Source organism: Equus caballus, chromosome 10, assembly GCF_041296265.1.
Source record: "Equus caballus isolate H_3958 breed thoroughbred chromosome 10, TB-T2T, whole genome shotgun sequence".
Lineage (NCBI taxonomy): Eukaryota > Metazoa > Chordata > Mammalia > Perissodactyla > Equidae > Equus > Equus caballus.
The window spans coordinates 21,924,912-21,947,996 of NC_091693.1; the positions used below are offsets into that span (position 1 = coordinate 21,924,912).

A 23,085-nucleotide genomic window follows, 5' to 3' on the forward strand; every position below is an offset into this window, starting at 1 on the left:
TCCCTGGTTGGCCCCCACCACAGAGCAGGGCCTGAAGACCCTCCGTGGGAGGAAGACAACAGTCTGAGTCAGAAGACAGATGTGAGGATGGGGAACCGGTGGGCCAAGCTGGGGTCCCCAGTGCAGAACCAGTTACTCGCCTGTTCTTGACAAGGAGCCATCTCATTCCCCTGATCCTCTCTTTCTTCATCTGTAAAATGGGGATATTTCAAGCTTTCCCTCAGAGGCAGCCCTTCAGGTTAAGAGAGAGCTTCTGCCTGGCACACTGGCACTTGAGGTTTGGCTTTTCCTGAACCAGCAGTAGCTGAGGGTCTCCATGACTGACTCAGATGGCAGCAGGGGACCCTTCAGTCTCCCAGCTGCCTCAGCTGTTGTCTGGGGAGGAGGCTGGGAGGAGCCCGTGGTCTGCTGTCTGACACTCTTGAGTTCCAAGGCTGGTGGCCTCTGGCAAGCCACCTCCCTGCCCTGCTGGAGCTTCCCCCTCCACCGGCAGACAAGGAGGGCTCATGACCACGTTGATGGGAGTGGACGGAACTGTGCTGGGCAGTGACTGAACCCTTGGGCCCAGCTTCCTCATCTCTCGATGGTGGGTGAGAGGAGCATCCTACCACGGGCTACTGCAAGGAGCTCAGCATAGCAGGAAGCTCAGGAAAGTGTGGGGAGCAGATAGACCATGTTCAGCATAGATCCTGTGCCATGGAGAGGGCAGCCCTGCGGGCTCCAGATAGAGGAAGTCAGAGGAGCAGAAGCCTGGAGGCCCCTTCTGTGGTCAGTGCTGCAGGCGTCTGACATGCAGGGGCTTTAACCACATCATCCTTCCTCATGAAACCTACCAGATGAGAAAAGGAAATAACGCTGCCGTGGTGTTCTGTCCATCGATTGCCAGTACCTGGGCTGTGGGTTTTCAACCTGGAACTCACCCTGGCCGACACTCCTCTGATCCCTGTGATGAGTTCCAAATGCCGAAATTGGGGCTCAGAGAGAAGCAGGAATGTGCCCCAGAGGACACAACCAAAAACAGGCTCCACCGTCTGCTCTCGTCATCACATATCCAGACGTTCTGCAAACTGGTCTGTGGGCACCAGGGCATCTGAATCATCTGTGTGTGTTTGTTAAAACTACAGGTTACTGGGTCCTACCCCCAGTATGTGAGCTCAGGGCCCCTCAAATGACTTGAACACATGTCCCAGATGATTCTTGTGCACTGGTATGTTTGACAACCATCTGACTAGGAAAAACTGCCTCCCAAAGTGAAATTACATTTTCCAGGCTCCTACTTTGTGCCTGGCATTGATCTGTGTGCTTTCTCTCACTTAACACCTTGGAAGACATTAAGGAAAGTATTATAATCCCCTTTTTACAGGTAGGGAAACTAAGATCTTGATATATTCAATGTCACACAGACAGCTGGAGGTACCAGGAATGGAACCCTGGTTTAAATGAGCTCCCAACTCATTCATTGGTAATTTGTTATTTCTAGGAAATATTCACACAAGATAGCTTTCTATGCCTGTTGTTGAGTTGCTTCCTTCACTTGCTCACTCATCCATTCATCAGTCGTTGTTACTGGGGCCTCCTCTGTGGCAGAGAATGGCACGGCAGCAAGTTGGAAGGACCACTATTCTAATCGCATCTCTGGCAACCGGCACTGTGAGTTTGGGAAAGTGACTTGATCTCTCATAGCCTCAGTTTCCCTCTTCTCACACCATTTCAGAGCGGGTAGCCGCCCAAAGATACGTTCAAGTCTTAATTCCTGGTACCTGTGAATGTGACCTTACTTGGAAAAAGGGTCTTTCCAGAGGTGATGAAGTTACAGATTTCAAGATATGACCACCCCACCTAAATTCAATGACAGGTGTCCTCGTAAGAGTGAGGCCGAGGGAGATTATTGAACAGTCGCCACAGAGGAGAAGGTGATGTGAGGACAGAGACAGAAACTGGAGTGATGCATCTGTAAGCCAAGAGCATTAGCTTTCTAGGGCTTCTGTCTGAAGTGCCACAAACTTGATGGCTTCACAAAATTTTTATCATCTCACAGATCTTGAGGCTAGAAGTCAGGCTTTCACCAGGCTGTGAATCCGAGGGCTGTGAATCTGTTCCAGCCCTCTTCTCTAGCTTCTGGTGGTTCACTGACAACCTTTGGTGTCCTTTGCCTTGCAGAAGCATCACCCCAATCTCATCTTCACCTGACATTCTCCTTGTGTGTGTGTCTGTGTCCGATTTTCCCCTCTTCATAGGAACACCCAGTCTTATTGGGTTGGGACCCATCCTACTCCATATGACCTCATCTTAACGTAAATAATTACATCTGCAACAACCCACTGTCCAAATGAGGTCGCATTCTGAGATACTGGGGAGTTAGGACTCCAACTTAGGACTTTGGGGGGGGACACAATTCAATCCATAACACCAAGGATTGTGGGCAGCCACCAGAAGATAGGAGGAGGCATAGAAGAGATCTCCCTGAGAGCCTCCAGAAGGAAGCAACCCTCCTGACACCTTGATTTCAGACTTCTGGCCTCCAGAGCTGTGAGAGAATACATCTCCGTGCTTTTCAGTCACCCAGTTTGTGGTAATGAGTAATAGCAGCCCTAGCAAACTGATACACCAGCCCAGTGCCCAGCACACGCAAGCATGCAATAAACCAGGTGCTGGTCTCTGGCCTGGAGAAGTTCACGGGAACCTTCCTCTTCTAAGGTGCATGGGACCAGAATAGGTCACAAGTGTGGAAATTAACAAAAGAAACCTTAACTAAATTTGAGTCAGGAAGGCCTCTAGGGGGAGCTCTCAGGCCCTATCACACGGTCAATTACACCGAGCAGAAAGAGATAGATGCATGCATCTTGGACAGGAAGTTGAACTACTTTACCACTAAAGGAAGACTTGTCTGTCCACTGGGCATCAGCTCAGCCAATGAGAAGCCGTTGCCACCCTGAACTGTTACTTTCCCCCAATGGACTCTTCTTCAGAACAGCCCCTCCCTACTCCTACTTAGCGTCTATAAAGCCAGCTCCACTTCTTTGTTGGATTTGCCTGTGGTTTGCCATAGTATGTGCATCCTGAATTGCAATTCTTATGGCTAGTCCCACATAAACTCATTTTGAGGCTTTTCAAGTCAACGCAAGGAAGGTGTTCCCTCTCCCGCCTTCTCAGGTCCAAGGATTTCACAGTAAAGTCTAATGAATGATTCCCATTCTGTTGACTGCCAAAGCGATCTGCAATGAGGAAGGAAGACCATGAGGACTGGAAAGGGTTAGGTATGACACAATGGGCCTTGTCATTGTGGTCTGCATCTCAGAGGACAGAGAAAGCAGAGAAGAGCAGGCCTGTCTCCAGGAGGTGGACGTGGCCATAATGTTGATGGTGGTTATGATATATACCAAGCCTTGGGCTACCCACTCCATATTCATTAGCTCTAACCAAAAGATCACCCTCAGATAGTTATGATAGCTCCTGTGTTAAAGAAGAGAAAACTGAGGTTCAAAATGGGAAGTGATTTGTTTAAGTTCACACAAATAGTGTCAGAGCTGTGATTTGAACATGACTCTTACAGAATCCTAAACACATGTGCTTTCTGCACAACCAGCTTTCCAGGAAAAAAAACACCCTTCAATATGTCTGTATATAAATACGTAGATTTGTGATGTTTTACTGACTATGAAAGGTATGTAGCACACAGTTTACAAATAATAATACATCACTCAATACTCTTTATTGTAAATTTCATACAACTATAATTTCAGGGCGACTTGATATTTCTTGCAAAACCCAGTATCAGTTTTTACAATTCTGCCACCAACAGTAATATCACAATATCAGACCCTCTTTCTGATATTTTTGTTTATGTTAATGAGAGAGACAAAAGGGAAATGAAGAAGGTGTGTCTTGGAACTCCATTTGCTCATGAAAATGGAGAAAAGTAATTAGGAAGTGAAGAATTTTTTAATTTATTACCTTTGTTTTGAATGTCAATTAATTGTAATTGTATATGATTGACTTCCAATAATGGCTCATAATAGTCCTCATGTTTTAACAATTGTCCCTTGGGGAGCTCATATGAACCATCTCAACACATCGCTGGTGGTATTCCCACTCATATGTGTGGGGGACAGACATGGGGCCTCCACCATGTCAGACTCCCAGAAATCATGGTCCCTGGCTACTCTGAGGCGTGGGAGACTGAGGCCATGTCCAGCCCATGGAAATATTATTGACTATGGGGGAATTTGTCAATGGCAGCTTCTCTGCCTCCAGCACTGTCAGATGCTTCAGGTCACTGAGGATTGTGCTTGGAACACAGCTACTTCTGTCTGCACTGAGGGTGTTTCTCCCAGCCTCCCCTCTGTGTCTCCAGATGTGTGGATAGAGGCTGGGGTGTGGAAAGATAAGAAATGATTTTCACTGTCTCTACTGAGCCCTGTGTCAACTTACCTCGTCTTGTTCAGCTGCAGAAAACTCTGAAACTCACCCTTTTCCTTTCTGTGCCAGGAAAGTGCTCTCTTCCTCCCTGCCTCTTCCCTCTGTCCCTCCCTCCCTCCTTTCTCTCTTCCTTTCTCCTTCCCTCCATCCTTTCTTTCTCCTTCCTTTGCTTCTCTCTCCATCTCTCACCTCTCTCTCTATCTCTTTCCTTCCCCATCCTTCTCTTCTCTCTCCTTCTGCTCCTCCCTCCTTTTTCCTCTCTCAGTAAAATTTTTACTGAAGTTTAAATACATACAGAACGTTACATATATAATAAATGTACCATCAAAAAATGTTCACAATGTTAACACACCTGTGTAGCCGGCCCCCAGATCAGGAAGCCGAACATCCCCACCAGCCCCATCCCAGTCACCCTACATGCACACAAGGATCCGCACTGTCCTGACTCTAATCAGCAATGGTTAGTTCCCCGGTTTAAAAACCTCATGTAAATGGAACCATACAGTGTGTCCTGCTTCATGCCTGGTTTCTTTTGCTCAACACTGTGTCTGTGAGATGCATCCACAGTTGTGCACGAGGTTATCATTTGCTCATTCTCATTCCTGTAGGGTTAGAATCTCACTGTGTGAATACACTCTGACTCTTCTCACTGTGCAGACAAGCCTGTTCAGGAGGGATTGTTAATAGGCCATTTCAAAAATGAGAAAACAGAGGTTCAAAGATTCAGGAGTCTGGGGCCCTGGCACTCCCTCTTAGTCACCCAAGAACTGCGGTTCTCAGTTCTCTACCTCTCGGATCTGTTTCTAATCTGCCCAAAGCCTTTCAAGCTTTGGTGATTTCCAAAGGAACAGGGCTGAGGGACAAGAAGGGGAACCAGACCTGGGGCAGCTTGAGTAACAGGAACCTGACTCGCTCCCAATTTCCAAACAGCCAAGGATGTGAGGCCACGATGCCTGTGTTAGCACCATTAGGGGGAAGCTGGAATCCCCCAGAAACCTAAATATCCAACCTTGATCTCCTTCCATTGCATCACCTCCATGCTCCTACCATCATGCAGCGCTCAGCACGTTGGGGGTTGAATTGTGACCTTCTGGCCAAGGACATACAGATCTCTTGTAGGTTTTAAAGGTTACTTGCACATGCCAATGGCTGTCTCCTAAACACATTTGTCAAAAGCAGAAAGAAATTTGGAAAATAAGAGATCATGAGGATGATCATTCCTTCCTGTTTTGTGGGGCCTATGTGCCAGGCTCTATGGCCAGAACAGAGGCAAACAGGACCCAGAACAACCTTAAGCTCAGAGTGTAGTGGGGGAGGAAGGAGGGAGGCCCTCAGTCAGACTAGAGCCACACAGGCCAAGACGTTCACCACTAGCCACATGCAGCTATTTCGGTTTAAATGAATTAAAATTGAATTTATAATCTAGCTCCTCCACTGGTTATTTAGACTCTGAGCCGGATACACTGCTGCCATGAAAAAGGGTGCAGCCAATGAGGAAGAAAGTGAGGAATGGCTGTTGGCAGGTACAGTGGTCGATTCTGACACCAGTGCCCATGCCTGGGTTTCCCCCACACCAAGCAGGGTCTGAGACCAGGTGGGTGTCCTCTAATTCAACTCAATTCTGACACTATCTACCTGGGGATAGCATCAGTCACCACAGGTCAAGGGCTCAATCCCACAAGACTGCCGTCCACTTCAGATGCCAATCACAAGTCCAGCCTGATACCTGTGCTTCTGGCAGACTGGCTATAAATCAGAGGTTCCCATGACCCCCTCTTTGGGTTCAATAAATTTGCTAGGGTGGCTCAGAGGATTCAGGAAAACAGTTTACTCACTAGATTACTGGTTTATTACTAAGGATATTAAAGGATATGAATCAACAGCCACATGAAGAGATGCGTAGGGCGAGGTCCTGAACAAAGGAGCTTCTGACCTCGTGGAATTTGGGGTCCAGCATGGCGGCATGTGGAAGTGTTCTGGTTCACCAACCTGTAAGCTCTCCAAACCCTGTCCTGGGTTTTTATGAAGGCTTCATTACATTGGCGGGATTGATTAAATCATTAGCCATTGGTGATTGAACTCAATCTCCAAGCACTCCCCTCTCCCTGGAGGTCCCACCCTCTAATCCTATGGTTGGTTCCTCTGGTGACTAGCCTTCCTCCTTAGGTGCCTTCCAAAAGTCACATCATTAACACAACAAAAGATAAGAAAATTCTAAGGGTTTTAGGAGCTCCCTGCCAGGAACTGGGATGAACATCAAATATATATTTCTTAAAATAAATCGCAGTATCTCAGATGCTCCCACAGATGCTCCTTTAAATAAGGCAGATTACTTAGCCAAAGAAGACAATTTTTGTACCCTCTGAGAGAAAATACTGGGCAAAAGGTGTAGAGAGAACACAGGCAGTCCCACAAAAACCTGCACAAACATGTTCACAGCAGCACTCTCCACAACAGCCAGAAGGTGGAGATAACCAAAACGTCCACCAACAGATGAACAGAGAAACAAAGTGTGGTCCATCCATACTACGGAATATTATTCAGCCATAAAAAAGAATGAAGTTCTGTCACCTGCTACAACATGGATGAAGCTTGAAAAGTGAAAGAAGCCAGACACAAAAGGTCATGTGTTGTATGATTCCATTTAGATGAAATATCCACAATAGGGAAATTCACAGAGACAGAAACCAACTTAGTTTCCAGGGACTGGGGAATGCAAAGTTGCTGCTTGATGGGTACAGAGTTTCTGTTTGGGGTGAAGAAAAAGTTCTGGAACTAGACGGTGGTGATGGTTGCACTGCAATGTGAATGTACTTAAAGCCACTGAATTATGTGCTTAAAATGGTTAACATGGCAAATATTGTGCTATGTGTGTTTTATCACAATTTTTATAAAGAAAAAGAAGAAGGCGGCGTATGGACATCAGAAAATTGATGGGAGACAGCTTCCGTGACTCGTTGTCAGGCAGTCGTGGGCTAAGGGCTTCTTCCTCCTATGACCCTCTTCCTGAGGGCTGCAAGGTATACAACTTCTCCAGCCCAGACTCTGCCCCTCTCTCTCAGGGGGCACGAAAGCCTCTTTTCTTCTGCCTTTGTGAGAGATCAGGGACAATATCTGGTTAGTTTTCAAAGTGAGGCAAAATGGATCAGTGGGTGACACCAGATAGGGTGGAATCAAGTAATCACACATTGTGGATTCTGTGCTTGAGGAAGTCAGAGCAGGAGACCCCATTTCCACTCTTGTCTCTGTGGTTATCTCCACCAGATGAATAGGACGCACTTTTCCATCCACTGGGTGGCTCAGTACTCTTGGGGTTGAAAAAGCACATGACAGTGTTCTGTCTAAATGCCTGCTGGGTGTGAGATTTGATTAGATTCAGTATGCAGACCACAAGCCAGGCTCTTGCAAAGAGCTTTTCTTCCCTTCTAACCCTTGCAGCATCCTTCTTAAATGGTTGTCGTGAGGAGGAAGTATGTAAATACCAGAAAGCATGGGGCAGTGAGTGACACACAGTGCATAGTGAGTTACGTTAGTTTATTATTATTATTATTATCATCATACCCATTTTACGGATGAGGAAACTGAGACTTAGAGCATTTAAGTTAATTGCCTAAAGTCACCCAACAGCTCAGGCTGTCAGATTCCAGCAAAGGTCTCTCTGCCCCTGCCCTGCCATCCTGCCTCCACGGCTGAGCTGTCTAACACAGCAGCCACTCACAATGTCAGGCTTTGGGGAACTTGAAATCCGGCTAGGTCTATTTGGGAAGGGACGTAAGAGGAAAATACTCATCAGAACTCAAAGACTTAGGATAAGAAAACTAATGTGACATATCACAGTAATAATTTTTATATTGACTACAGATTGAAATGATAATAATTTAGTTATGGAAGATTAAGTAAGATATTTTATAAAGATGAACTTTACTTGTTTCTTCTTACTTTTTCACAGTGCCTGTCAGACAATTTGAAGGTCCATGCGTGGTTCGCATTTCTCCGGAACTTCGATGCTCTACAGTCTCAGAAACAACCTGGAGGGGTTTTCCCACGCCACCCACCATCCAACCACAGAGACACCCTGAGAGCTATTTGTCCTCAAGAATCTTTAAGGCAACCATTTGAAAAGACTGATGCAATGAATCAGGAAGATTCTGCAATGACAGGAGGGGACACACCAGAGAGGAAAAGCTGTGCAATTGTGACTCCACCAAGGTTTGAGGGTGGGGGAGAAAACCTGTGGTCTGCAACCTGTGACCTACGTGGCAGTCACTGTAACACATTCTTACCTTTTTGACTCTGATCTCAACAAGCTCCGAATTGGCTAAGCATCATCATTACCTTGTGACAGAAGAAGAAACTTGGGCTTTAAGAGGGTAAGTGACTGGCCTAAGGTCTAAGGGTGAAATTCTTGAGGGAGTAGAGCTGAGCCCTGCTGATGGGTCCCAAGGAACATCCAGGACCAGTCTCTTCATGTGGAGGCACACCACTGCTCTGGAAATCTACGCTTCCCTGTTACATTCATCTTCCCATGATCCTAATAATTATTTTGCTCCTTCTGCTTTCTCCTCAAGGCCCAGAACCTCCTCTCCCATCCCCTCTCAGCTGATGTCCTTGCCTCACACTCCACCAAATCCACCCTACTGTCTGCTCCTGCTCCACCGCTCTCTGCCTTTGCCTCTCCGACAAGAGAACAAGCAGCTCTGCCCAAGACCTGTCCCCTGTCGTCCTCTGAATCCTGGCCCCCTCACTTTCTCAAGAACTTCCTTCCCTCACTGATCCCTTCTCGCTCCTGCAGCATCAATATTTTCCCTCCACTCCATCACTCCCAGTAGCAGCCCAATATGGTCTAGAACTTCTTCTTTTTCTTTTTAAATTTATCCTTCAAGTCCACATCCTTCTTTAGTTCCCAACCAAATCCTTGGTTCTCTGTCACAGCACCACCTCCTGACAGAGTTGAGTATGTTTGCTGTGCTCATTTCTTCACCTTACATTTCTCTACAGCTCACTCCAAAGAGTCTTTTGTCCCCACCATGCTATGGAGCATACCCTTCTCTAGCTCCCCAGCCCCCAGGGATGCATTTCTCACCTGGACTTTCCACAGACTGTGGGCTTGCTCAGGACGGTTCCAAGTCCTGGTCTCCTGAGGAGAGTGACTCTGGACTAATGGTCTTAGCAGAAGATACCCGAAAGGGCAGGAAAGGGATAAATGAGCTGAAACCAATTGAGGAACAGGAAACCAGGCCTCCTGTTCTTCTCAGTGGCCACAGGAATACACTCATATGGCACTTGTTTTAACAGCATTTGGGGAGTAGACTGGGCCCTTTTAGAAACTCAAGTGTGTATGGATTCTTTTCCTCAACCTCCATCCTCTGTGGGATGCCAAAGTTCAACTCCCTCAACATCAGGGGTCTAGGAATCTGAGTAGCTCTTCAACAACTTCACCTGGATCTCTGGCAACATTCTCCACCCTAAGATCTCTGCCTCCAATTGGGACATTCTCAAATCCATCCCTTTGCTGGACATTAGGACAGGTTTTTTTCCCGGAAGCACACACGTGACAAGTCCCTCTCTTGCTTAAATGGCTTTTCATGTTCTGAAGGAGAAATTCCAAGTCCTTCTTGTGGCATTCAAGACCCTCTGAGAGATGGCCCTGCCACCCTCTACAGACTTGCCTATTGCTCTCTGCCTCACCATCTCTGCTCCAACAACCAAATGAAACCTATTTCTTGGCCTCCTTCCTGTGCATTTTCCCTCCCCTCTGCCTGCAAAGCAATTTTCTATCTCCTCTTTACCTTAGGCTCTAAGACTCAGCCTAGATGTTACCTCTTTCAGGAAGTGACCCTAGACCCTGTCAGTCTCAGTTGGCTCTTCCTTTTGGGGGATCCCATAATGACCCAGGCATCACTCCATCACTACATATACCCCCACTCCACCTTTCTAAGCACTGCACTCTCATCTCTCCATCCAACTGGTCAACATTTCCAGGGCAGAACCCATGACTGATTAACCTCTATGTCCCTATGAGCCAGCATGGGAGCACTTCTGTGGAGGCTATAGCTATATAATACCTCCCACCCTTATTCTTTCATAAGTGAAGTCCATTATATTCAGGTACAATTTACCTCCATCCTCAGCCAATCAGGGAAACCTCATTATTATTATTATTATTATTTTGCCAAGGATTGGACTAGAGATGGTTCTGTCACTCAGTTCTGCCAATAAAAGGTAAGAAGAGGTCCCATAGAGACTCTACAAAAGATTTCTTTGTTTTATAAAATGAGAGAGGCATGTGAATGAAGTCAATTTTTCTGCCCATCCTCATCCTTCTGGCTTGGGAGGTTATGTGGCTGTGATATCTGAAGCAAGGGCAGCCATCTTGTAGTCATGTTCAAGAAGCCCTTGGAAGAAACCAATAAATGGTGGAGTGGAAGGAGTAAATTAAACTCAATTCTTGTTCAGACTCAGAACGTACCTCCTCCCAAATTTCTTAAAATAATAAATTTCTTCATGGTTTAAGCAGTTCACAGATTTGCTATAACTTATACCTGAAAACATCCTTTGTCACAGTGATTTGGGGAGAACAAAGAAAGTAGTTCTCTGTATCTCCTTCTCTTGGACATTTTTTTTCTGGCTTTCCCCTTTTCTCCATGGTTATATCCACTAGGTTTGAGAATAACTCTATAGAACATTCTGATGGTGCTTAAAACCTCAGAAGGGGCCTATAATCTCAGATATTGGCCCACAAATTAGCTCCTTCCGGAGAAGGTTAGGGGATTAATTTTGGTGACTGTGTTGGGTGAAGGGTGCTCTCTCATTCATCTCTTGTACCTCTCTCTGTGTTCTTGGTTACTGTTTCTTCTAGCATCACTGTGATATAATAAGGAATATATTTGGTCTTTGTCCCTATTTTATGGCAGAAGGCTCCTAAAACTCTTGCAATATCCTAAGCAAAGTTTTTTTTTTATTATTCATAAGAGCCCTTTTTGATCACACCAGAGTTTATGTTAATGAGGTTACTTAGAGTCCTGTCCCTAGATAGCCTCAGAAAGACCAGGGGTTACAGATTTTCAGCCCCACCCCCTGACCGCTGGGGAAGAGAGATGGGAGGAGGGCTGGAGATTTAGCTCTACAAAAATTCTTAAACATTGAGATTTGGTGAGCTTCTGGGTTGGTGAACCCATCAAGATGTTGAGAGATGGTACACCCAGCGAGGACATGGAAGCTTTGTGCACAAACCTCCTCCCATACCTTGCCCTATGCATTTCTTACATTTGACTGTTCTCGACTTGTATCTTTTATATAGTAAAGTGGTAAACATAAGTAAATTGCTTTCCTGAGTTCCGTGAGTCATTCTAGCAAATTATTGAACCTGAGGAGGGGGTCATAGGAACCGCTGACTTATAGCTGGTCAGGCAGAAGTGTAGGTAGCCACCTGGGACTTGCAAGTGGCATCTGTAGTGGGGGTAGTCTTGTGGGATGAGCCCTTTAACTCGTGGGATGTGATGCTAGCTCCAGATAGATACTGTCAGAATTGAATTCAATTGTAGGACACCCAGGTGGGGTCCACAGGGAATTGGAGCATTGCTTGGCATAGAAAAAACCCACACATTGGTGTCAGAGAGTCATGTGAGTAGAGAAAAAAGTTTTTGTTTAACCATCATCTCTGTATTTTATTACCTGTCTCGAATTCTTCTCACTTCAGTAATTGTTTCTTTCATTTTCCTGAATCTCTGAAGGAGAAAAGGCATGGACACCCGATTCTTTGACCCTTGGTATTCAGAGGACTGACCTCCTGTCTCCCCAGAGTGTTGGAGCTGAGGGGAATGTTCAGGCATTAAGTTTCTAAGGAGAGTTATGCTGTCAACAACTCCAGGGTGCTTTTTGGAAATTGCAAGATTCTGAGTTTCTGTCCTGATTGGTTCCAGCTCCATTGTCCCTCCCTCTTGTCCTTCAATAAACCATTTGCAGAAGCCCTTCCACCTACATTGCTCAGCAAGAAGCCAGGAACCAGCCACAGGAAAAGGATCTCAGCTGGTGGTAAGGTGGTGGGAGCTGACAATTTAAAAATTATTTGGACATCTCCTATGTGGCCGATGCCTCCTAAACTCTAGAGCTGGGCTACCCAATATAATATGCACTTGCCACTTATGGCCATTGACCTGAGATGTGCTGTAAGTGTAAAATGCAGTTAGGATCTTCAAAGACTTAGCATGAAAAAAGAATATAAAATATCTCATTGATAATTCTTATATTGGTTCCATGTTCAAAGGATATTCCTTTTGATCTGTTAGGTTAAATAAAATGTGTTATTAAAATTCATTAATATATTATTAAAAATAATTTCTTTTACTTTGTAAAAGAAAATTATAAGTCACATATATGTAACTCACATTGTGGCTTGCCTTGATGGCTCGCATTTATGTGTCTATTGGACAGCATTACTCTAGAGATGTAGTGTTGAAAGAACTTGATTGTCTTGTGGAGCTTATATCCCGATGTGGATGGTATTTAGAGCAGAAAATAAGTGAATGTATAAACCAACAAGAAAAGTGTCTGGTGAGATGGCCTGTGCTTGGGGGCAGCTGATTTGTGTTATGGGTCAGGCTGGACCTCTCTGAGGATGAAATATCTAAGATGAGATATGAATATTCAGAAAGAGCCAGATGTGGGAAGCCTGAGAGGAAATGCATTGTAGGCAGAGGAACAGAGGACACAAAAGCCCTGAGATGGCAATGAGCTTGGCGTGTTCAAGGAATCGAAGGAACTCAGAGTGGATGGAGCACAGTATGTGAGGGGAGAGTGGATGTGTGAGGTATGAGGAACAGACTGGGCGGATCCAGGAATGCTTAGCAAACTTGAATTAGGAATTTGGAAGCCATTGAGGGTGTTGAGCAGAATAATGTCAGGATCTGATTTGTGTTTTTGAAAGACCATTTGGCTTCTGTCAGAAAGCATGGGGGGGAGGGGGCAGCATCAGGAGCAGGAACAAGCTATTTGCAAGGTTAGTGCAAATATGCAGGTCAGATGAGGCCATGGATAAGGGAGATGGTGATCGACACAATTCCGGGTGTGGATTCAGTTGCTCTGTAGATAGAATCAACAGGCTCAGATTGGACGGGGTGGTGAGGGAAAGGAAAATCGAGGGTGAGTTTCAGATTTGGAGCTTTAACAACTGAATGTTTAAGCTCCAAATAGATACAGATACCGGGAGAGAGGCAGACTTGGGAGGATGGAACAATTTAGAGTTTGTTTTGGGCAATGTTAGGTTTGGGGTGACTCTGGGATTCCCGTGGGGAGATGTCAAGAATTCAGTTGGTTATACCAGGCTAGAGCTCTGGGGAGAAGCCAAGGCTGATGGTTTAGATCAGAAGTTATCAGTATGATGTTACAACCCATGAGATTGTATAGAGGATGGGGGGGCAGTTACAAGCCCTAGGATGCCTCAAAATTTAGAGTTAAATTTGGAGGCAATAAAGCTAGGAACTGGATTGAGGAGAGGTGACCAAATACGCTATAAAAACAACCAAAATTGTGTTGTGTGTACATTTTATCATCTCAAAGCATAAGAAAAATCTGTCTCAAGAAGGAGGAAGGGGTCAAGTGGGTGCTATGTCACTGACATATCAGGATAAGAACTGGAGGCAGCATAGAGGCCATGAGCATCCTTAAGGAGAGCACATTCCGTGGAGTGCTGAGAATCAAAGTCAATGTCGAGTGTGTTTAGGAGAAAAATATGAGGTTAAGAAGTGGAGACACTCCCTTCTAAAGTTTGGCTGTGAATCTTCTTCACAGAAAGGATTCTCTTGGAGAAATAGAGCCGAAGCCAGAAACGAATAAAGGCCAAGGATGGCTTCCTTTTGAAGGGAGGAGATATGATAACGTTTATGTGACAGTGAGAATGATCGAGTGGAAAGAAAATCCTGGAAGAATTTTGGCAGAAAAGAAAAGGAATGCTTGGAGGAAAATTCTTGGGAAGATGAGAGAGAGAGGGATCCAGAGCAAACATGGGGAGGGGGCAGCCTTTGGAATGACCAAGAACTCTTTATTCACTGTAACAGGTGCAGATAGATTGGACGGTTTGGGTGAGAGAAGGCTAAGAAGTTCACAACTAATTGTTATGATTTTCTCATTAAAATACGAGGTAGGGGCATGAGCTGAGTCAGGATGGGAGAAGAAGTTAGGAAGTCTGAGGAGAAAGCAGAACTGAAAGCATTATTTCGAAGCATGGAAATGCAAACATGCCGGAGAAGAGGATCAGCTAACAAGGAAGTGCTGAGTTTCCATCTGAAATCTGTGGTCGTAAATCCAGAGAGCCCCTTAATAATTGTGACATTGGGCAACCCACTTCCCTTGTGAGAGTCATGGTTTCCTCTTGTAACACACAATGACGATACTTATGCGAAAACAACGATGTTGTAATTGGAGATAATAAAATGTACAGTGACTGGCACATATTTGGGGTTCACCAAATAGCAGCCACCATAGTCCATGCGAGTGTCATGTATGGTCACAGGTTCTCTCCCCAGTGCTGCAACAAGGATGGGCCCATAATTTTACAACTTTGTCCTACTGTCCTTTCCCCAGCTGTCATTGCACAATCGTCTTTCCTTGTGTATAAAAATTTTTAAAGCAATGATTTAGAGATTAGTGAGTGCATCCTATCTTCTGAGCACCTTCTAGGGTGTTCAGTGGGCGAGTGGAGAGAAACAGACTCAGTTGAGGAGGTATGGGGTGGGAGAGAGTTAAGAGCACAATTCTGGTGGAATCGGTCTGATTGATCTCAAATTCTGGCTCTACCTCTTCCTCACTGGGGGCATTAAACAATGAATATAACCTGCTGAAGTCTTAACTTCCTCTTCTGTACAATGGCCATACTAATTGTGTAACTAATATTATTCCATATTTACAATGCTGCAGAGTATGCTCGATGCTTTACGCATATTAACACGTGCAAACCTCAGGGACCTTATGAGATGAGTCGTGATGAGGTGGAAGAGAAGCTCTTGGCATATGGAAAAGGTTCATACGTAGTACTACTACTGTTTCAAGCATTGTTCTTGACCTGAACTTGAGCTTCTATAATGCGTGGCCCCAGGACAAGGCACAGAGCCTGGTGAGGATCGAGAGTTCCTATTTGTTAAAGAGTCATTCGGTCCTGCCTAAAAGATTTCCATGTCTGTTCTCATTAATCCTCACCTAAACCTCAGTCTTCACCACAAAATCACCCCCATTCTGCAGAGGAGGAAAGTGAAGTTGGAAGAGATGTCACTGACCAAGAACCCAGTGGGCAGGTGTCAGAGATGAGATTAGAATACAGATTGACCAAACTCCAGAGCCCAGCACTCCTTACACTGTAACAGTGACTCTCAACTGGGGGTGAGGGAAAGCCCTCCAGGGGACATTTGACAGTGTCTGTAGACACTTTTGGTTGTCACGACTGGAGCGAGGGGGTACTACTGGCATCTGGTAGATAGAGGCCAGGGATGCTGCCAAACATCCTACAGTTTAAGGGATGATCCCCAACAACAAAGGATGGTTAGCTTCAAACGTCAATGGTACTGAGGTTGAAAAATCCTGCACTACATCAAGAAGGTCCCATAGAAGACTTTGGTGGAAGTGACTGGTGAAGACAGGCAGAAAGAAAAGGAAGGGAAAAAAGAGGAGGGAGGGAGGGAGGCAAATCAACATCCTGGATTGTGATCATCTCCACGTAATCTTGGGGGAACCCCTTGAAAAGGCAGCGCTTTAGAGAAGCAAAGACAGTGGCTCTAGAATTGGTTAAACCTGGTTTTCAAAGCTTGCTGCCTCCACTGACTGGCTGGGCTTGATGTTGAACAAACTACTGAAACCCCTGGGACATGGTTTCCCCCTCATAAAAGATGGACGACGGGCAGGCTCCATGGCCAAGTGGTTAAGTTTGCGTGCTCTGCTGCGGTGGCTCAGGGTTTTGTCAGTTCGGATTCTGGGCACGGACATGGCACCACTCATCAAGCCATGCTGAGGTGGTGTCCCACATGCCACAACTAGAAGGACCCACAACTATATACAAGAATATGCAACCATGTACCGGGGAGCTTTGCAGAGAAAAAGTAAAAAATTAAAAAATCTTTTTAAAAAAAGATGGAAGATAATGGATACCCTAGAACAGATTTATGGCTATTAAATTTGAGCACGTGCTCAGTAACAGCTATTTCTCTTAAGGAGGCAGAATACCCTAGGGTAAGATGATTCCCAAATTTTTGAGGCCATAGAAAATCACCCTAGATTTTGTCCAAAGAGATTTTAGGGTGAGGTTCATGAATGTGCATTTTAACAACCACCCTGGATGTTTCGACATAGCTAAAAGACCACAGTATGAGGAAATTTGGGCAAGTGGCATGGACATGGGGGTCACATAGACCTCTGGGTTGAATTTGGATGCAATAGTTATAGATGTGACCTGATCCAGAGGCAGACACTACAATGTTTTGGATTCTCATTCTTAAGAGCAAAGTAATCTATTCCAGAATCTCCCCAGGATATCTTCCCATAGTGTTATTGTCCAGGATTTAGTCATGTGCCCATTGCTAAAACAATCTCTTGCAAAGCAAAGGAGATTCCAGCTACTAGTGAGACAAATCACGATTTGCCTCCAAAGATGGAGCAAGGGACATCTTCCCTGATGGGTGAGTAACAAAACTGTGGTTTGGTAGCAGAGAAGAATAAGGGAATGGATGTTGGGTGGGCAACCAGGAACATTGCTCACAACCAGCAATACACAGTTGTGTAGTGGAGAAAAAGACTTGGAAGTCAGATCAAGCAGGATTGAAGTCCTTCCTCTACCACCAACTATTTAAATGACCTTTGGCGGTTTTCATAACTGCTCTGAACAAGTATGAATTTATTCTTATAAAAACCAGAAATAATGAACATTATAGAGTTGTTATGTAGATCAAACTGAATCCCTGTATATAGCAATTAACACAATGCATGGTCTCTAATAAGAGCCCCACCAATATTATTAACAAAACTTACTACTCTCATACTCTTGTCCCACAGAATGCTAAAGCTGTACAATGGGTGAAAATTCTTTGCCCCCCAGATAGAGGAGAGCACCGTAAGAGAGACGATGAAAAACACAAGGTTGAAGGTAGAGACAGAACCCCCTTCATGACTTCCTCTAGCACAGAATCACAAGATGTAACATATTACTACACATTACCAGTAACTGTTAAAGAGCCTCTTCAACTTTAAACTCAAACTGAACTCTAAGACTTTAACTTAAAGACTAACCAAACAATAGGTCAAGGGTCCTCAGAGTGGGGAGGACAGGAGCTGGGAGTCTGGGAGAACCTGGAGCTGAAAGAGGCTGCACAGCTTGCCAGCGTCCATGCACTGAGTCATGGGTGGAAGAAGATGTGAACCTGCTCACTCTGAGTCTGGTGCTTCCCTTACTCTGCTGAAGCTGCCCGCCATCAATTTTCTGTTGTCTATGCACCTTCAGTTCAGTATTCTGCTGGCGGACAGGATCCTTGTAATCCTCTTGGTTAAGTAATCAGCATGTTAGGTTGAATGCATATTACTAATTATGGAAATATGCAGAACTATCCTTTCCCTAAGGAACAGCCAACAGGGCATCAATTTTATAGTATGACTGGCCACAAGGTTCAGTACAGTGGGTATCCTGATTGGAGTGGGAACTACAGTGGAAGTTGATGTTGGCCATGAATAGGGATGCTGTAAGATGGCTCCACAGCTAAGAAATGGTCATTTTTGAAATGTTTCAGGTGTCAGCAAGATGGAAACCAACTTCTCCGTCCCTCTGAATGGATCCAATGTGAGGCCCCATCAGCCTCCTGGCTACGCTGTTGTGAATATCCTCTCATTGGTGGTGCTTGGGATCACTTTTGTCCTCGGAATCCTGGGCAATGGGCTTGTGATCTGGGTGGCTGGATTCCGGATGGCACGCACAGTCACCACCCTCTGTTACCTGAACTTGGCCATAGCTGACTTCTCTTTCACTACTACCATTCCCTTCCTCATGGTCTCAATGGCCATGGGAAAACAATGGCCTTTTGGCTGGTTCCTATGCAAGTTAGTTCACATCGTGGTGGACATCAACCTGTTTGGGAGTGTCTTCCTAATTGCTTTCATTGCTCTAGACCGCTGTATTTGTGTCCTGCATCCAATCTGGGCCCAAAACCACCGCACTGTAGGTCTGGCTACAAAACTGATCATGGGACCCTGGATTCTTGCTCTAATCCTCACCTCACAAATTTTCCTCTTCTTCACTACAAAAAGTGATGGGAAAGGGAATACACTCTGTACTTTCAGCTTCGAATCCTGGGGTAACACCACTGATGAGAAGAGGAAGATAACCGTCACCGTGTTGACAGTCAGAGGGATCATCCGGTTTATCATTGGCTTCAGTATGCCGATGTCCATCGTCGCAATCTGCTATGGCCTCATTGCTGCCAAGATGCACAAAAAAGGCATGATTAAATCCAGCCACCCCTTACGGGTCCTCACTGCTGTTGTGGCTTCTTTCTTTCTCTGTTGGTTCCCCTTTCAACTGTTTGCCCTTCTTGGCACAGTCTGGATCAAAGAAATATATTTTGAAGGTAAGCACAAAATCATTATTCTCCTTATTAACCTAACGAGCTCCCTGGCCTTCTTCAACAGCTGCCTCAACCCAATACTCTATGTCTTCGTGGGTCGAGACTTCCGAAAGAAACTGATCCACTCCCTGCCAGCCAGTCTGGAGAGGGCCCTGAGTGAGGACTCAGCCCAGACCAGTGACACAATAACCAAATCTTCTTCATCCCCTGCAGAAGTCCAGTTACAGGCAATGTGAGGAGGTCTGGGGGACATTTTTGAGATCTGCCTGCCCCTACCATGCTCCCAGTTGCAGCTTCATTTCCCTTGGATCATCCTGAGCCACTCATCTTGAATAATGCTTTGGGGCCCCCTGATGTGGGGGGAAGAAGGACATAAGGGTAGCATTCTTGTCATTTTGGGGTTTTGGACCTCAGCCTATAACCCGGTGTAAGCAGAGGTGGGAAAATAAAACAAAAGAAAGAGTGATGGGGAATTTGTAAAGCTTAGCTGAGAGAGTCAATTAAGGGGAAAACTTTATTATTTCATCATTAAATACGATGTTGCCTGTAGCGTTTATTTAAAACCTATTTTTCATAAGACTACGCAAGTTTACTCTTTCTACCTCATTAAAGCTTTTCTTTTTTTATAATTGTGAATGGTTATTGGATTGTATCTAATGCATTTTCTGCATATATTAAGGATGATTATATTATTTTTATCTTCTTATTTATATCATCAAAATTACACTGATTAATTTTTGAATGTTAAATTACCCTGCATTCCTAGAATAAATCAAGCTTGGTCATGACATATTTTACGTATTTATAAATTAATCTCACTAGATTGTTTGGAATTTCTGCAGTTATGTTTATGCAATGATTAGTCTGTTATTTTGCTTTCCTCTAATGTCCTTGTCAGGTTTTACATCAAACTTATAATGGCCTCCTGAAAGGAGTCAGGAAGGGACTCCTCTCATTCTATTCCCTGGTGTTACATCTGTTATAAATGTTTAGAGAAATTCTCCAGTGAAGCCTATTGGGTCTCAGGTTTTGTTTCTGGGAAGGTTTTAATGGCAAGTTCAATTTCTTTAAGAGTTATTGGACTATTCAGATTTTCTATTTCCTCTTCTGTCAGTTTTGGTAAACTGTGACTTTCAAGGAATTTAGCCATTTCATCGAAACTGCCAAACTTATTGGCATGAAACAGTATAACTGTGTATAGCGCTTGTATGGTTTCCTTCATGTAATGAGAGTGTAAGCTGAGGGCAGGGATTTTGGTCTGTACTGTTCACTGATGGATCTCCATACCCCAAGTGTAAAATAGTGCCTGACATGTGACAGAGTCTCAATAAATAGTTGTGGAATTAATGAATCAGTAACAATAATATCACTCAGGTGTCAAGTGAGAACCTTCAGTGTCTAGCTAAAATTATCTCTGACCCTTCTATCATGCCTTGGGCCACATCCAGTGAACTCTCACCCCCATGCCCACAATTTTTACAAATTCCCACGTGGTTTACATTTTATGAACACCTGTGGTTTGGGGTTTCTGCTAAAGTACTCTGGCTAACTGTTGCCTGATGACTTTGTTTTGAAATAAATCAGTCCACAATAGTACTGGGTTTTTTTCCTTGCTTTCTGCAAATAATCGCTCACCAATTGTCCTTCAGCGCATGACATGTTTTCCTGATGTTCTGACAAAAGAAAGAACTCAAAATAAATATTAGTCTTGTTTTCAAAAGCCCTTCACCCACCCCACTACCTTACTCAGTCATTCTTCTCCCTTTCCCTCCTGTCACTGCTAAAGTCTTTGCAATTCCAATGCAGAGCAGCTTACCCATCTCATCTGCATCCTTGACTCCTAGAAATGCTTTCCAGTTCCCAAGAAATGTATACTCTTTAATGCCTAACTAAGGCGTGGCCATAGAAAATAAGGAACAAGAAAGAAATGCAAGAGGGCAAAGCCAGGAGCCATGAAGGACAGTGTACATCCTGCAGATAGAGAACCAGTGCTTCCAATTGGCTAAGAAACTTCCTCCACTGGCAGGGCAGGGAGTTCTTACTATTCCTGCCCACCGGCCTTGGTTAATTGCAATAGAATAGTGCTGGCTACATCCTCTCCTTTTTTCTTTTCTTCATTGGGAGTTTTCACTGTGGATGCCCACTTCCCATTGCATCATTGTATATTGGGTCTCTGGAAGCTGAGGATTCTTTTAAGTTTATGGACTGCTCACCACAAAGAAACACTTCTAGAAACTATTGAGTCAGAAACTCCAAAATAAAATTTTGTGGCCGTCAACCTTGAGAAGGATGGGACTACTTCAGTTTGTGGGGAGGAGTATGCAGGGATGTTGAGTAGACACAGGGGTAGGATGTGGTAAGAACTGACAGCTTCCTACTCAATGTTCATCCCTTTCTTTCATTAACAGAAGTGGGTGGAAACTCATCCACCTAAAACAATACTTTCTCAGCCATCATTCCAGCTACACATGAGTAAATTCTAAGCAATAAGATGCAACAGTTGTCTCTCATCGGTACGTAACCAGCTTCCTCATTCTTTGTAATACTTGCATTGTATTCCATTGGGTGGATACAACAGAATTTATTTAATCAGTCACATATTAACGAACATTTAAATTGTTTCTAATCTTGTGCTGTTACCAATGCATAACTGTGCACACACATGTCCCTTTGTGTGTGTGTGGGTTTATCTGTAGAGTAAATTAGAAGATAACATAATTTAGTTGACTTGCCTGCTCTTATCTATTGCTAGGGTTAAAGGCCCATTGCTAATCTCTCTTAGGAAGACACCTTTTCCTGGTGCATATATAGAAGCCTGATCAGGCTGCCCAGGAAAGATCAATGCAATCAAGAAATTACTGTAAGTTTGTTTGGGTGTAGTAGTGGTATTGGGACTATTGTTTTTAAAGCCCTTATCTGTTAGAGACACAAACTGAAGCAATTTATGATGGAATGTTTGAAACTTGCTTTAAAACATTCCAGAGTAGAAAAAAGAAAGGGGAAGAAAAATGCAATAACCTTGGCCAACTATTTATAAGTAGTGAAGCTAGTGATTTATTATACTATTTTCTTTTGTTTTGTGTATTCTTGAAATTCCTGTTAAGACTTTTTTTTTAAAGGCTGTCTTATACCCAGCAATCCCACATACCTTGAATTATATATATTCATGTTCAGCAGCATATGATTTCACAAATGTTCATTGCAGAATTATTTGTGGTAGCCCAAACTGTAAAGAACTGTAAAGCCCAAAGTTCATCAACAATAGAATGAAAAAATTGTAGGATATTCAGACAGTAAATTATTATTCAGCAATAAACTTTTTTAAAAAGCTACATCTACGTGGATGAATCTCAGATATCGTGATGAGGAAATAATAGAAGACAGAGTATGTACAGCTTGATTCCATTTATATTAAAAATAATTTTGGTTGACAAAATTAAACTGTACAGTTTAGGGATACAAAACTATGTAGTAAAACTATAAAGGGAAGTGATGAACTGATTACTGTAATAGTCCAGACAGCGGTCATAGTTGGACGGAAGGAAAGAAGATGATGGGGAAAAGTGCTCTGTGACTGGTGCCTTGTGGAATGCTGACAGTGATCTCTGTCTTGAATTGCTGGGGGTCCATAGGTGTTTCTTTAATAAAAACGTATTGATATTCATGTTTATCTTCTATTCTTTTTTTCCCCCTTAGGTCTGTTATATTCCACATTTTAAAAGTTAAAAAAACTATCAATCAAATTTAGGTGCCTTTTCCTTTATACCAGGAAAGCTTCATAGCTTCTGGATTCAGGCTGCTTGAAGTAGGGCAACCCATTCATATAGACACTGCAGTTCTCTAAATCTGGACTTATGAGGACAGGGAAAGCTGAAAGAGTCAAAAGGCGGCATCAGTAAGCAAGCCTGGCATGACCAGCTTTGGGGTCCTTCTATTGGTCTCAAGTGCTGATGAAAACAAACTCATTGGAAAGCAGGCTCCACCTTGTGACTGGGACAGCACACAGCAGGGAAATGGAAGTCCTGCTTCACCCTCAGTTCTATGACCTCACTGGGAGAGACCCCCTAGGAGC

At 44.2% G+C, this 23,085-nt stretch overlaps 1 protein-coding gene across 2 annotated transcripts; it reads left to right on the forward strand.

Annotated features, from left to right (window-relative positions):
• The first annotated feature begins 8,670 nt into the window (after positions 1-8,670).
• Positions 8,671-22,345, forward strand: LOC100062768 (N-formyl peptide receptor 2). Of its 2 annotated transcripts, none has more exons than XM_005596471.4 (2): positions 8,671-8,789; positions 18,183-22,345. In XM_005596471.4, the coding sequence occupies exon 2, from the start codon at positions 18,194-18,196 to the stop codon at positions 19,247-19,249; it is 1,056 nt and encodes a 351-aa protein (XP_005596528.1). In that variant the 5' UTR covers positions 8,671-8,789; positions 18,183-18,193; the 3' UTR covers positions 19,250-22,345. The 2 variants fall into 2 exon arrangements, with proteins under 2 accessions (XP_005596528.1, XP_005596527.1); XM_005596470.4 differs by lacking the exon at positions 8,671-8,789 and adding an exon at positions 12,401-12,453.
• The last annotated feature ends 740 nt before the right edge of the window (positions 22,346-23,085 follow it).